General features: G+C 40.2%; 1 protein-coding gene across 1 annotated transcript; it reads right to left on the reverse strand.

Annotated features, from left to right (window-relative positions):
• Window positions 1-6,469: 6,469 nt before the first annotated feature.
• Window positions 6,470-7,845, reverse strand: LOC113091202 (complement factor D-like). Its single transcript, XM_026256628.1, has 5 exons — window positions 7,618-7,845; window positions 7,391-7,538; window positions 7,108-7,246; window positions 6,786-7,034; window positions 6,470-6,697 (listed from the first exon to the last, which is right to left on the reverse strand). Exons 1-5 carry the CDS (start codon window positions 7,673-7,675, stop codon window positions 6,539-6,541), a joined length of 753 nt encoding a protein of 250 aa, XP_026112413.1. The 5' UTR covers window positions 7,676-7,845; the 3' UTR covers window positions 6,470-6,538.
• Between the last annotated feature and the right edge of the window lie 8,216 nt (window positions 7,846-16,061).

Here is a 16,061-nt window from a genome sequence, read left to right on the forward strand (position 1 = left end):
ATAGCAAAAAATGGTAATATAATGGTATTTTAAGCTTTTATGATTCAAGAAACGTTGTCAAGTGTGGTAGTGTAACAGGATTTTATTTATTTATTTTTGTAGATAATGTACATTTCTTTGTAATCCAGAAATGCTGTGCAGTGTAAGTTTTGAGCCAGGGGTATCCTCTGGATCCTTCAAAGAAACTGTTTTTAGAGTGTGTTTGCCTTTTCTTCTCTTCTAACATTGAAGTTTAGTAGAGGATGTGAAAAGAAAGTCCCCGTTGGATGCTGGCGAGAGCCTCCTGGCCACTTAATTTTACCTCTTCCGTCTCACATCCGGAGAGGCTTACCCATCCGATGCGCGTGCTCCCTTCGGACACCGGCAAGAGCCTCCCGGTTAGACAACCTTACCTTTTCCATTTCTATGGTCAGCGAGGCTTACCCGTTCGATGTGTCTCCACGAGTATCAACCCCTCGCCAAATCCTGCTTAAAACCTTCTCAGCTATCCTCACATCTTTTAACCCCGCCTGGCTTCATGGGCCCTCATAGGCCCTTCGCCCACTGAATAGCAGGGGCTATCAGCCAGTAGGGCCCGTACGCTGACACCGTTACCTATTCCAGTCGAACAGTGAACAGTTACAGTGAGGTAACTCACAGTTGCCAGCGAGGTCCAGCCATCTGTGGTCAGAGCAAGGCTCTGTGCTTTGGCCAATTTGTACACAATACTGTTGCATGTCTTTTCATAGAGGTGGGGAATTATCTTGGTGCTGAAAAAAGTGCGAGATGGTGGTCTGTAATGTGGATTGCGTGTTTTTATAAGATGACAAAAGCCTGCATCTCCAATCACCGAAAATGCCCGCAAATCTTTGGCAATGAACACCCCCACCCCACTGTTACCAGTTGGGTATGTATGCTGGAAGGATTCAGCGAGGGTCTGTTGTTTTTTATCACCTGCTCTGCTATCCTGCCTTCACAGAGTGATATTGCTTGGGTGATGGCTGCCGCAGATGTGCAGTCATGTTGGAAGTGTTTCAATTTGAGTAGGCTACATGTGTAAAACAATGCTTGCATACAGGCATTTTTTTGTTTACCTTTTTTTCTTCCCCTGCAAAACCGAAATGTCTCCACACAACAGATTTGAAAGACGCCGGCGCTTCATCATACTGTAGCTTCACTTTGCCACTCACAATGGAAAGTGTGGAATGATGGTTCAGCGCCCCCTAACTTTAGATCATAGTGAGTGAATATTTACCTGCAGGGAGGAGTTTCCTCATCTCAGCTCATAGACTTACTGGCACACACAAATAGTCAATTCGGAGTGAAATAAAATGCACATAAATTATTTAAACGTAAAACCGAATGTTTACACCAGCATTTATTGAAACGTGGATGTCGTACCGAATGCTTAAATATTACAATGAGAATTGTGGCATCCCTAATATACACTGTATATATTAGCCTAGACTAAATGGTAATATATAAAATTTTCCATAAAAATATGAAGTAGCACAACTGCCTTCAACATTGATAAAAATCAAAAATATTCATTTAGCAGAAAATCAGCATATTAGAATGATTTCTAAAGGAAAATAGAAAAAGTATGAATAAGCGAAAAGACCAAAATATTGTACCGAACAATGATAATGAGAGGCGTGCACTCTTTTTAATACAGCACACGTCAGCAGTGTGGAAGCATTAAAATTGTCAAAGACGTAAAAAACATTACAAGCACCGACAACGAGAGACTGTTTAGTACTGCATCATGTGTCTTCTACGAGAAAAGGAAAAGGAAACAGATGGTGACAAAGAGGTAACTTAAGGACTGCAGCATTAAACTAGTCTTTAACTACTGTTTTCTGTTTTAAATGTTGTTTTTAAATTTAAAATTGCAATGTAGTATTCTCACAAGAGATTTTCACTTTAGGTTGTAAATATGTTTCTAAGAAAATGTCATCTGCTTAATTTTGTGGTGGGACAAGCAAAAATGACCATCTATTTGAGCAGGAGAAAGAAAATTTAACAGGATATAGCACAAAACGTTGTTTTTAACCTGGTGCAATCTATTATTTTAATTGATTTGTATTACTATAAATGTATTGGTCTTCTTTTGAAAGTATTTGGTGCTGCTGTAATGATACTCAATGTGCAATTGTTGAAAAATAATTTACACCTTATTGATTTGTATTGAGTTGCAACTTGTTACTTGAGGCTGCGTGATTGCAAATTTAAATTGGTGATTTGTTTTGTAAATTAAAGCTTTTGTAAATTCAAACTCTCTCTCTCTCTCTGGTGCATGGTGCCAGTGAGTGGGCGGAGCTGGTCGTGTTTGGAGTGAGAACATTTCCTGCAAGTTGAGTGAGTTTTTTTCTCTCTTTTCTAACATTTTCTTATAATCTGGAAGAGCTGCTGGTGCTTGTTTTGGGGGTTTGCTACAGTTGACAACAGTGGCTGATCTAGAGATTTTTTCCTAGGGTGGCAAAGGGGTAGCATGAGGTTTCAGGAGGGGGACCATGGACATTATTCATAATTTAAAGTGCTAAGGTTTTTATTGAATGCGTTTTGTTCTCTACACTACACACAAAGAGCTAGACTAACGTTGCGTATGTAAATAACGTATCTATGTGGTTGTTGCAGGGTTAACTATCTGCTTATGGACTTTTTCGACTTGGTGTCAAACTTACCTCTAAACTCACTGCTAACTGCTTCTCTTCAACCTCTCTTCTCCGAGACACTGCATACTGCAGACAGATGCACTGTGTAGCCTGCTCAGGCTGCCCTGCTGCCACTGACTGGTGAAATTCTGCGGGGGTCGCTGTCATGCTGGTGATGGGTGAAACCATTGTGACTGTGAGGGGGAGGGGATTCTAAATCAGCGATTTCTGTTTGAGAGGAGTTTGGTGGTCTCCTTGGCCTTCAACGTGTGGCTATGAACATAAAATATACTTAAAAAATATTATCAGATTTATAAATGGGGTGGCAACAGGGAATGAGAAGAATGAGCAGCGCAATTATTTTGTTCCTAGATGGCATGAACAAAATTAATGAGATCATTACATGATGCTTGCGGTAACGTTAGTTTGACATTCATTAATCATTCGGTTTCAGACCAATTAACTCTTTGTGCCTGTTATTTTGAGAATTTTTTTTTAATACCACAATTAACCATAAAAATTCATTGATTTAACTATGATAATACTATTAAACCGATAATAAAATGTAAAAAAAAAAAAAAACACCTCTGTTATTGCACAAGGCTCCATTTTTGGAATTAGCATTTTATGTGTTTTATAGCCTAATAATTTTACAGCTTTATTTCTGTATTATTTTGTCTATTTGATATATTTGATATGCTTAATATATTGTACCCACCTTAATTCATTGAACTCTACCATTAAAGTGCTCAAAACACCACATGCTAGTGTTGCATGCTGGTCAAGTGTGTAAATGCAATACAAAGTCAGTGTAAAACATGCATTAAATCAGCTTATAAAACCCATTTGCAAATGTTTTATTGAAAGTACAATACATTAAATGCAATAAAAATAAGAAAATACCATTAAATATGAAGCGTCTGTCTAATATGTGGTTCTTAAAATATTGTTAAAATATTTTTCATTTGCGGGGGTTGTTTTCTTTGTTTTATGGAGAGCTTGTATATTGAAATCTTGATGAACTTGCATGATTCAGGGTTTACAGATATCATCCAACAACGACAAACCATAGAAATTTCTAAACAATTATGATGTAATGAAACATCATTTGAAAAATACAATTATAATTGTCATTAAATATACTCGACAGAAGTGGTCCTGATTGAACTATGATTTCAGCATAGCAACCCTCACTCTTTAGGGAGGGGAGCTACCAGGCTCAAGCTGATCAGGGAGGCTCACAGAGAGCATCACACCTGGGCTGAGAGGATGAGGGGCTCAGAGGAGGCTCAACCAGATCCTAACAACTCCAAAAAAATTACCTTTTTCAAGTCAGGAGGCTATTTCATCAGTAATGTAGATAACCCACATTATACACAGTTCGTATTCTGAAAATAAGTGGAAACAAAAAGGAGTTCTGGAAGAAAAGGCATTTCTCGTCAGATTCCTTCCATTCCCGCCTACAATCCCCATGATCGGCCTGATTAATTGCCTCGGCAGCCGCGAGTACCGAAACGCGGGTGAGAGGCACTAAATTCTCAAAGAGAATCAGGCAATTTCAATGCAATCACATCTCACAGCGTCTCATTTGAGAGCCATACACACTCTGTTCAGACACTTAATTCCCTCCAGAATCAGGCAAGAACAGAAACCACCACGAATGCATCACATTACGCTTGTTCAACTCCCCCGAGAGGGGAACACGCTCGTGCAAACATTCTTTCTGTTTGCAACAGTGAGCGCATCCTTCTCTCTCGTGAGTCAAACGTCTATGTACTTCGTACACAAGGTCTCTTGAAGACAAAGAAGAGGACGATGTGTTTTACAGGTGCACTTTTATATCCGCAGTCGCTCACTTGCTCAGTTGCCAGGGTTGAGTGTTAGGCTTCCTCTCGTTAAGAGGGTCATCTTTCTGTAGCCTCCGCTCCCCAGAGCACTGCCTAGGCAGAAAGAGCAATGTAGGCTCTTCTATTTTAAGCCTCACTACCTGCATCTGGAGTTGAGTGTAGCTAGGTCTCCTCTTGCTCTGGAGAGTCATTTTGCTGAGACCTCCACTCTTAAGAGCTTCTCTAAGAGGGTTGATTGCTAGGCTTCCTCTCGTTTAAGAGAGTCCTTCTGCTGAAGCCTTTGCCCTAGAGTTTCGTCATGGATAGTGATTGAGTTTGTAGGCTTTTTCTTTGAACCTCGCTTACTGCCTCTGGCGCTGAGTGTAGCCAGGTCTCCTCTCACTTTAGAGAGTCGTTATGCAGGGACCTCCACTTTTAAGAGCTCCCCTGGCAGTGTTGACTGTTATTAGGTTTCCTCTCATTTTAGAGTCATTCTGCTGAAGCCTCAAGTATAAGGAGTGTAGGCTCTTTTTCGAGCCTCGATAAATCCTCTGGCATTGAGTATAGCTAGGTCTCCTCTCAGTTTAGAGTCATTATGCTCAGACCTCCACTCTTAGAGCTCCAGACTTTGGCGGGTGAGTTAGTCTAGGATTTTTGGAGCTTTAGCCTGCCATAAAGCCTAGCGGTTTCACTGGTAGGGATGCTGTTCCTCAAGTCCTGACTTGGGGACACGGTTACCTAGGCACTTATCCCTCAGCATGGTGGCGTTGGTATACCGTTCCCAAAGTGCCCTCTAGAGGATGCAACGTGGGGTTCCCTTTTGAAAGGGAACGTCTCAGGTTATGCATGTAATCATGGTTCGCTGAGGATAGGGAACGAGACACTGCGTCTCTGTGCCATGCTTCTGTATCATGCCAGAGTCTCCTCAGACAAAAAAGAGGATGATGTGCACCCTCTAGAGGACGCAGTGTGGAGTCCCCTTTCGAAAGGCAACCCGTAGTTGAAATCAAACATTGATCACGCCTGTATAGCCAAAATGGCATGATCCATGTTTAGTAACACCTCTGCGAATATTCGATTGTGAGATTGGTAGTCAAATCTGGCTCATCCTATCAAAGCATTGAATCTTCGACTTCGACATCTTCTACAATTGTGCATTTTGTAAAACATTATTTTAATAATATTGTTTACAATGTTCAGCTCTGGTTCTTTGTCTGGTCATGTTCATGCTCTGGCTGTTACATGTGTGGTTTCATTTTGTCTGTGGTTTCTGTTGTTATGGTTCCTGTTAATTCCTTTAATAGAGCTCATATGCATTAAGATCCTCTCACCTACATTTTGAAATTCCATTCATAGACAATGGATGTTTTTGCCCATGAAATTTCACTGACATAACCAGACCTTTACGAACCGTAGATGTTTTCACATTCAGTATTCCGTTAAAAAATCACTTATTAATGTCCTTGCATTTAGTAACAAAGTACCAAACCAAGAGTCTTTAATGCTTGCTTGCCTTTTTTATTTATTTATTTATTTGAACACACAAAAAAAAACTTTATTACACAAAAATAATTTAAAAGAAGCTTGCTAAATTTTCACTTATAATATAGATATAGATATATATATAGCTATAGTGTCCAAAAGTAAGAAACAAATATGCTTGAACACTTTCTTATGTAGAAATGTTGGCCTCGTGTCATTACAAATGCTACTTTTTGTGATATTCTGCATCTAATACAATGACATTCATTCAGTTTTAAACACTTAAGTGCCAGAAAGTGTCCAAACACATTTTATGAATAGTGTAGAAAGAAGAGCGTTGGTAAATTACAGACATTTCACTTTAGATTCTATGCTGACTATCATGATTATCATTATCAAGAATTTCTTTGACTTCGATACTGTTGAGGCCGATTTAATTTTAGTTAGTTGAATCCTTATTACTACTGTTATTTTATATTACTACTGTTATTTTATAGGGCTGAAATAATAAGCACCACTTACAATTGATGTGTGACACATAGTTTGTTTATTGAACATTTAAACATGTAAATACTTAATTCTGTTTCATTGCAAAAATCACTCATCCTTCGCAATAACGGAGCAGATCCATGGAATATATGTTGAAATCTTTATATAAACTTCAGGTCGTTCACGACTATTGCAGATTTTTGAGTCACCAAAGGAAGTGACACCGACTGCAGTGTTTCCACAAACCAAAGGACCTCCTCCATCCTCCTGTGAAGAAACACAGATCAACACATGACTGAAATGATACAGTACTTCTCACTAATGATGGTCTCAATTCGACAATGTTTTTACTTACACTGCAGCTTCCTCCATCACCGGAGACACAAATCATCTCTGAGGCTGAGAATTTGTCTTTCCATTTATTTTTGCATTCAGTGTTATTCATGATCTTCACTTCTGCTTCCATGAGACGAAAAATCTTTTTCCCTTTAAAATTCAGTCTTCCCCAGCCAGCAACACGGCAAACAGAATCAGCTTCAATGTCTTTCTCTGTTTGTATGGAAATCTTCATGACATTCTTGTTTTGTTCGACTTCTTTCTCTAGCTGTAATACAATAACATTATCATCATTAAATACAGTCTAGTCATTTAATAACAGTCATTTGAACTACTGTTACCCTCAAAAGCATAATGTCATTCTGGAAAGTGCTCATGTTGAAGTCTGGATGCATGTGGTAAGACTTCACACCAATGCGGACATAGCCTTCATTTTCTCTAAGGTCATGTGCGCCAACCACAGCTGTTAGATTCTCATTTCTGTGTAAAAAAAAAAAAAAAAGTCCTACTGGTATTATGAACAATAAAATCATTATAGAAGGTTTGTTCATAATATTATTATTTTAACTTAATTAAAAATAATAATATTATGAACAATATTATTATACTCAATTTAAGTCTTACTTCCAGCAATGCGCAGCGGTCATAACATATCTATCAGAAATGAGAAATCCACCACAGATATGTCGCCAGTTCTTCTGAAGAGAAACCATGAAAGGTCTGGAGTGTGGTTTTGCTTCTGTGCCGTTCACTATACCCACATCCACATGAGCTGAGAGAGAGTCTGTTGTCAGTCAGCTTATTCAGCTGATACAAATTAATATAATATGCTGTTATATAGTCAGTCTCACCAGTGAAGGTCATGTGTGGCAGCAGAGAGGCCAGCAGGAGAAGAGAGATGATGGTCATGATGAAGACAATCAGTAGGATCTTACTGACAAAGATTATATAAATGTGAGGATGGGCGGAGACATTGAGCTGCCTGTAAGACTTTTTTTCTCAGCTTGTGGTGTCAGTAACACTGATAGTAAGAATATATTATTCTTCTTACTTCTTGTTATCTGCATCAACTATTACATGACACTACAAAATATAAGATTTGTTTTTCTTTTTTTCTTTTATAATTTGCATTTTGGCCAGGTCACTTCCGTAAAAGAGATTTTTAATCTCAGAAATTTGTATCTGTTTAAATAAACGACAAATACATAAGAAATGCATGTGATTATGTAGCTTTTGCTCTCAGAATATTACAATGGTTTTGTGTATTGATTTAATTTGGAAATTAATTTTATTGTGATCAACATATGCTGTTGACTGAGCTCAACTTGAACCCTAACCCTGAACTACATTATAGGTAAACTATAGATCAACCCAGGAGGCGAGTGTGATTTCAACAAGTACAACATGTTCCTGAATCAACATTCCAATCAACCAGTCAGAATTGATATATAGCTTTTCAGGAAATATCTGTTTTAGGCTTAAAATTGTGGTTAGGTGCTTCCACACCCTTGTTAATCAGCTATCATTTCCCGTTGATTTTAGGAATAAATTATGGGTAGGGTTAGGTTTAGGGGTAGGGATTGGGTTTAGTCAGGGGTCGGCAACCCAAAATGTCTAAATAGTCCTCTTCTCCATAGTTTTCTGAAAATGCTAAGTCAGTGCAAGGGTAAAATGCAGCATCATCCTCTTCTCTTTTGACGCACAATAATGCAGCCATCCTCGGACCTGAGCAACAAAAAATAAGTTTCCCTATGTGTCATTCCAAATATATACTGACAAAAATCTGAAATCACTTTTTTAAAAAGCCATTTTGTTACTAAATATGTGCCTGGATTGTACTTTTACCCGTTTCATGTGACTTCCATTTAATGTGACTTTAAACACTTCAAACAGCCTCACATATGTGTTCCCTGCGTGTTTGACCTTTCAGTGGTATTAATTTGATCATTTCTTCTTGCGGGCCATCAGAGTTAACATACTTGCATAAAAGCGCTGCCTTTTCGATATCGATCACATCACACAACTCATTGAGTATGCTGGAGCTGAATTAATGTCCTTGATTTGCTGATTGGTGATGTTGCCTGCTATTTTAATGGCCCTTTCCTTCACTGTCTTTGCGGACAGAGGCATGTCTTTAATTTTCTGTATTATCTCGGTTTTGTTTTTGAAGTCTGAAAATAGGTGCTCTGAAATTTTAATGAATGAATCCTTCATGTAGTCACCATCTGTGAACGGTTTCCCACGCTTTATTATCTCCCAGGTTGCAACAAAACTAGCAGCAGTAGTGGAGTTTGGAGATGCAATCCACTTCTTAAATTTATCTTTGCGCTCCTCTAATTTTTCCAGAAGTACACTTCTTCTCTCACTCCCAACTGGGTACTTGGCTGCAAATGTAGCATGCTTTCCCTGGAAATGTCTTTCCACATTACTCTTTTTGTTATTTGACAACTTCTCATTACAAATTAAATATGCCGGCAATCCTTCCGCATTGGCAATGAAAGAAAATGATTCAGTCCAAGAATCATTGAATCCTCTATTCTCCACAGTTATCTTTCTCTTTTTCCCCTTGGGATCCATGGCCCATGACACACCCGCCGGTTTGTTTGTTTGTTTTTCAGCATCATGGCATCAGTTTATGACGTGAATCTTTGTTGACAGAAATGTTGAAATTAAATATTTATTATACACATTTTTACAACATTGAAAAACATTAAGAATGTTTATTAATTTATGTCATACAGAAATTATATTATATACTTAAAAAAAAAAAAAAAAAAGCTCCAGGGAGCCACTAGGGTGGAGAACAAGGAGGGTGGGGAACCAATCACACAGACACACGCCCGCGATGAGCTGTCAAACAATCCATAACCACAACATACACACCCAAAAATTTAACCTCAAACCAAAAAGCAGGTGATTATACCAGAGACCTGTCACAAATCATTGCAAAGCAACTTTACAGAAAATTCATAGTTCAGTGGTGCCTGGGGCAGAAGAGAGACGGGGGGGCAAGTTCGGGAGCAAGTTCAGCTTCCTGACTGCCTGATGGATGATCCAGATCTGGATCCAGACTGGAGCTTGTGTAAATACTAGCAAAACAGAGAAACAAATAGACATACTTAGCGTAGCTGCTCTTCCAACAAAGTAAAATTAATTAGTTTAACCCAAGCTAAAGAATAAGAATGCGCATTTGATCAGATACAACTGCAGTCACAAAATAATGAGATGCATTATTCGAATGCTTGGCGAAAGAGATGCGATTTAAATCTAGATTTAAACAGAGAGAGTATGTCTGAACCCCCGAAAATTATCAGGAAGGCTATTCCAGAGTTTGGGAGCCAAATGCGAAAAAGCTCTGCCTCCTTTAGTGGACTTTGCTATCCTAGGAACTACCAAAATCCAGCGTTTTGTGACCTTTGGGATCGTAATGGGTTGTAGCGTGGTAGAAGGCTAGTTAGGTACATAGGAGCTAAACCATTAAGGGCCTTATAGGTAAGTAATAATAATTTGTATAATTTAATCTAAACCAAAATAATTTGATCTAAACCATCTAAGAGCCTGCCCTTCAATACCTGTATAGTTTTGTAATCGATCTATGAGCATGTCATGATCTATGGTGTCGAACGCAGCACTAAGATCAAGTAAAATAAGCAATGAGATGCAGCCTTGATCTGACGCAAGAAACAAGTCATTTTTAATTTGTACGGTTTCTGTGCTATGGTGGGGCCTGAAACCTGACTGAAATTTTTCATATAGATCTCTCTTTTTTGCAGGAAGGAGCTCAATTAAGCAGACACAACTTTTTCTAAAAGTTTAGACATAATTGGAAGATTTGAAATGGGCCTATAATTTGCCAGTTCACTAGGATCTAGTTGAGGTTTCTTAATAAGAGGCATAATAACCGCCAACTTGAATAATTTTGGGACGTGACCTAAAGATAACAGCGAGTTAATAATGTTGAGAAGCAATTCTTCTCTACAGGTAACAACAGTTTCGGTAATTTAGTGGGTACAAGATCTAATAAACATGTTGTTGGTTTAGATGCATTGACAAGATTATTTAGCTCTTCCTGTCCTATATTTGTAAAGCACTGCAGTTTATCTTTGGGTGCGACACGGAATAGCATGCCATACCATCTCTGATGGTATAGGGTTGCATGAATGTGTGTGGCATGGGCAGCTTACACATCTGGAAAGGCACCATCAATGTTGAAAGGTATATCCAAGTTCTAGAACAACATATGCTCCCATCCAGACGTTGTCTCTTTAAATTTTGATTCGTCTGACCACAGAACAGTTTTCCACTTTGCAACAGTCCATTTTTAATGAGCCTTGGCCCAGAGAAAATGCCTGCAGATCATGTTTAGATATGGCTTCTTTTTTGACCTATTTTGACCGGCAATGGCAAATGGCACTGTGGGTTGCGTTCACCGACAATGTTTTCTGGAAGTATTCCTGAGCCAATGTTGTGATTTCCATTACAGTAGCATTCCTGTTTGTGGTTCAGTGCTGTCTAAGGGCCCGAAGATCAAGGGCACCCAGGTTTTCTAGCCTTGACCCTAACGCACAGAGATTGTTCCAGATTCTCTGAATCTTTTGATGATATTATACACTGTAGATGATGATAACTTCAAAACTCCTTTCTGATATTGCTGCACTATTTTTTGCCGCAGCATTGAGGAAATTGGTGATCCTCTGGGCATTTTGACTTCTCAGAGACACTGCCACTCTGAGAGGCTCTTTTTATACCCAATCATGTTGCCAATTGACCTAATAAGTTGCAAATTGGTCCTCCAGCTGTTCCTTATATGTACATTTAACTTTTCCGGCCTCTTATTGCTAACTTTTCTGGAATGTGTAGCTCTTACGAAACATAAGTTAATGAGATTTGTAAATTATTCCATTCCTTTTTTACTCACAATTTGTAAAGTGTCTAAAAAAAGATAAATAAATAAATTTGGACAAAAATGCTATCCTCTCCACGCCGCAGCCCACTTCTAAAACACCTGCACCTGCTCATCACGGGCTGAGCGCCCACACCTGTGCCCCATCAGCAGATGCTCTCATAAACCCTGCAAGCGGGCACAGAGGTTAGAGATGTCCCCACAAGCCTTGGCTAACTTTGTCTTTTCCTTTGCCCATAAAGAGCAGCGTTTGACCACCAGCCCCAACGCCACGGGAGAGCATGTATATATATATATATATATATATATATTTTTTTTTTTTTTTTTTTCTCTTAAGTGTTTTATTTTAAGTCACTCACACATACTTTAGTATCCTAAATTATGTTGTCAATATTAACTTCTGGCATTGCTATATCAGTTTAAACCCTGTGGACGCATACAAATATTAAACAGGAATGAATGTTAACTTTATTTAAATGATTCAGAGAAATAAAATGACACTAAGTTGTTAGAAGGAAAAATTTGTACTCACATAGCTGCCTGATGACTTAAGGAGCCTATGAATCGAATACTTTTTCAAAAGTGAATCGAACCTTGCATCACTAAAACGGATCACAAAAAAGAGGGTTTATACCATCCCAACATGGAAGGAGCGTATACTTCACAAAAAGTGTAGAAATGGGCATTTTTTACATAGGTTATCTGCTCATGCATTTAATCAGATGTCTGATGATTTAGAGCGTTGCCATATACAATATGAGTACGTATCCACGATGGCCATGTTTGAAGCCTGAGATGAATGCTAGGTATTGTATTTCCCTGACCTGAAGATCTACATAGCTTGAATGAGGTATTAGTTAAATGTGTTCAATTGAACCTTTTGTAAAACTAAAACAAAAATAACTGTTAAAACATATTTAGACTAAATGATTATATTCAAGAATAATATGATATACATGTGCTAAAATAGGCTAAAATAGGGTTGGCTATGTTGTAATGGAGCAATCGTTATTCTGTTATCTTTTGAAACATTGGGCGTTAGGATTCGTGTGTTCCTGAAACAATTTTTTTTTTTATCTTTAGAAAAAGACAATTGTGTCCTGCTGCTGTTGTCTGAATATGCAGTCTGTCTTCATCATGAAATGATTTACCCCATCATCAGCCCCCCATTCTGGAGATTGTGTGTATGTTTGTTAATCTCTCTCTCTCTCTCTCTCGCTCTCTCTCTCTCTCTTTCTCTCTCTTTCTCTTTGCAAGTTGAGTTTGACAGGTATTTTTACAGAAATTTTATCATAAACTAGGTAAGCAGGGTATTGTAATAATATGCTAAACATGTGATAAGTTGGTCAACCGCCCCCTCCAGTGTTTTATCTTACTGCGTTTCTATAATAAATTCCTGCAATGGCTATACTTGTTACGGAGCTTTCAAGTCGTGGGTCTGGGGGGGTTGTTTTATGAGCAAACCCTTGTTTGTCAAACTAGTGTTAAGTGACATTGTCCGCATTTTTAAAGTTAAAGAGGTTAATGAACTCACCATCTTTTATTGTTAGAATGCATAATCAGTGTTGGGGGGGGGGGGGTCAACTAGTTAAATATAGCTAAATTATATAATTTGATTACAAAAATAAATGTAATCAGTTACAGTCACTGAGAAAAAAATTAAATTGCAAAAAATACTTTTATGAAAATGTGTTTTTCACACACGTACAGATTTAATTGATATATTTCATAAACTATGTAGCGCGAGAGGGCAATCGAAATTCTATGGGAAATTAAACTGCCCAATCAACATAGCCCGACTACGCCACCCTGAATCTCTCTCAGGGAGAGTTAAGTTAAATTATAGACACAGGTTCATTGATTACATTATCAACAGAAGGAACAGAAACGTGTTTCTCAAATATAACAAAATCCACAATTTATTGACAAGACATGATATAGAAAATGACACACCCAATTATGGGCCTGAATTTTTAGTCAGGGAAATCACACTTGGAGCTGTAAATGTTAAAATAGAGAACACCAACAGAAACAAAAACCAACCCAAAAGAAACAAAAACTAACGGACACTCGAGGAGGACTGACCGACTGTTGGTGTGAGCCCACACTATCACCCCTCTGACATTCACCAGTACTCGTGCCTAAATTAAGAAAACACACACACACACACACACAAATAAATGTGCACAACACAGTGTACATGCAGCACCACAGGAGAGTATCCACCAAAAAGGGCCACACCCACGATCCTACCAGCACCCCTCAGTGATCCACTAAAACAAAAAGACAAAAAAATAAAACAAATTAGTTGGTTCTCAGAGTAAAACTCATGCACCGAAAACTGACCATACTAGCCCTGGTGCGGACTAAAAACAGTAGCAATACCCAACCTTACTAGACATGTCTTCTTCTTCTTCTTTCGTGTGTCGTCATCAAATGTCCAGCTCAGTAGAACTCAGCCACGTTCTCATCTCAGGTCCCACGTCGAAGAGGCTGGCCTCCGAAGGTGGTTTATACAGTGGACAGGTGGTGATTATGTGCTCAGCGGTCTGCTCTGGCTCCCCACACTCACACACTGCTCTGTCCTCCAGGCCCCACTTCCTCATCGATGCTTTGTAACGTCCCACCCCAGTTCGCAGGCGGTTTAGCAGAGTCCATTGCCGACATGGCAGATCCTCTCCTTCAAGACCGCCTCCAGGGTCAAAGATGTAACGGTGGATTCGTGAGGGTCCTGCTGACTCCCAATCCTGCTTCCAAGCTGCCGCGAGCCATGCCTCTGTAGACAGGTCCTCAGGGATGGACCTGAGCAGGTCTTGTGCCGCCTTGTTGTACGGGTGGCGGGACTTCAGTCTATGAGGAGGCAGTGCTGTTGTGGTGGTATTGTGCAGGATATGCCAGTTGCATCTTTGGGCTTTCCTTGCAAGAGCGAGGGTAGCAGCCTCTCGTCGGAGGCCGGCCGGGGCAATTCCTGCTAGTGTTGGCAGATGGTAGACAGGGGTAGAATTCAGGCAGCCAGTTATAGTCCGAAGGGCGGTGTTTATGGCAGTGTCGACTTTCCTGGCGTGTGGGCTTCTGCACCAGGCTGGGGCACAGTATTCAGCTGTGGAGAAGATGAGAGCTACTGTTGATATTCGAAGCACCTTGGCAGTTGCACCCCAGCTAGTACCAGCGAGACGTCGAATTATTGCCACCCTTGATGACACTTTGGCCGTCACTTCTTCAAGGTGTTGTTTGAATGTTAGAGATCTATCCAGGCGTACGCCAAGGTACCGTGGGGCTTGCTGGAACTCAAGACGCTTGTTATTAACGAATATGTCCAGTTCCCGTCTGGCCTCACTGTTGTTCAGGTGGTAAGCTGCTACAACCGTCTTGCCGATGCTGAGCTGTAAACGCCACTCACGCAGGTAGGCTGCCAAGGTGTCCATGTCCTGGTTTAGGCTGGCCTGTATCTGCTCCCATGTTTGTTGTCTCATCATAATGGCCAGGTCGTCAGCGTAACCATATTTCCAGGATGTTGTTTCCGGTAAGTCATGGATGTAGATATTGAATAACATCGGTGCAAGGACAGATCCCTGCAGAACACCATTCCTCAGCCTTCTAAGCCTGCTGTATTGACCGTCACTTGTCTTTAAGGTGAAGCTGCGGTTCGTCACCATCTCAATGATGAACTTCACCATGTGCCGGTTGGGAATGATCTTTAGTAGCTTTAGGTGGAGTCCGCGGTGCCAAACGGTATCGTAAGCGGCTGTAAGATCAAGCAGCACTACTCCAGCCTTCTGTTTTTCCTGAAAGCTGTCCTCAATGTCTTGGGTGAGCAGTGTCACCTGGTCAACCGTTGACCGACCGCGCCGGAAGCCAGCTTGTTCCCGTGGGAGTTAAGGGTCCACTATTGGCTCGATACGATTATAGATCAGCCTCTCCAGGGTTTTGAATGGAACACAGAGCAGTGAGATGGGTCGGTAGGATTTGGGGTCTTCCGCAGGCTTGTTTGGTTTTGGAAGGGCTATAACAGCAGCGCGGCGCCATATCTTCGGGAGCTTGGACCTCCGAAGGCATGTCGAGTAGAATGAGCAGAGCCATACAGATGTTCTTACACTCTGGTGAGTCACAAACTCAGGGTGGATGTAATCATGGCCTGGTGCTTTCCCTTGTTTGGTCTTACTCAAGGCAGTCTGGAGTTCAGCTGTTGTAAATTCCCCTGACAAGTTGGCGTCCACACTAGCTGCTCTATACAGGGAAGTCACCTGGTGTGATATTGTGCGGGCAAAGTTCTTATCAGCATCAGGGAAACAGCTGTTCTTAAGGAGCTGGGATGCGATGGCATTTGCTGTTATTGGGCACCGGGAGGTCGATGGTGTTCTACCTGTCAGCTGGTATATTGTCCGCCACGCC

The sequence above is a fragment of the Carassius auratus genome, unplaced genomic scaffold (assembly GCF_003368295.1).
Source record: "Carassius auratus strain Wakin unplaced genomic scaffold, ASM336829v1 scaf_tig00214126, whole genome shotgun sequence".
In the NCBI taxonomy this organism is placed as follows: Eukaryota; Metazoa; Chordata; class Actinopteri; order Cypriniformes; family Cyprinidae; genus Carassius; species Carassius auratus.

Excerpts from the sequence above, each read along its gene's own strand:
- LOC113091202 (XM_026256628.1), bottom strand. The coding sequence starts at position 7,675 with ATGACCATCATCTCTCTTCTCCTGCTGGCCTCTCTGCTGCCACACATG. Across the intron at positions 7,539-7,617 it reads GCCACACATGACCTTCACTG|CTCATGTGGATGTGGGTATA; the intron begins GTGAGACTGACT and ends ACTCTCTCTCAG. Across the intron at positions 6,698-6,785 it reads GTGATGGAGGAAGCTGCAGT|GAGGATGGAGGAGGTCCTTT; the intron begins GTAAGTAAAAAC and ends GTTTCTTCACAG.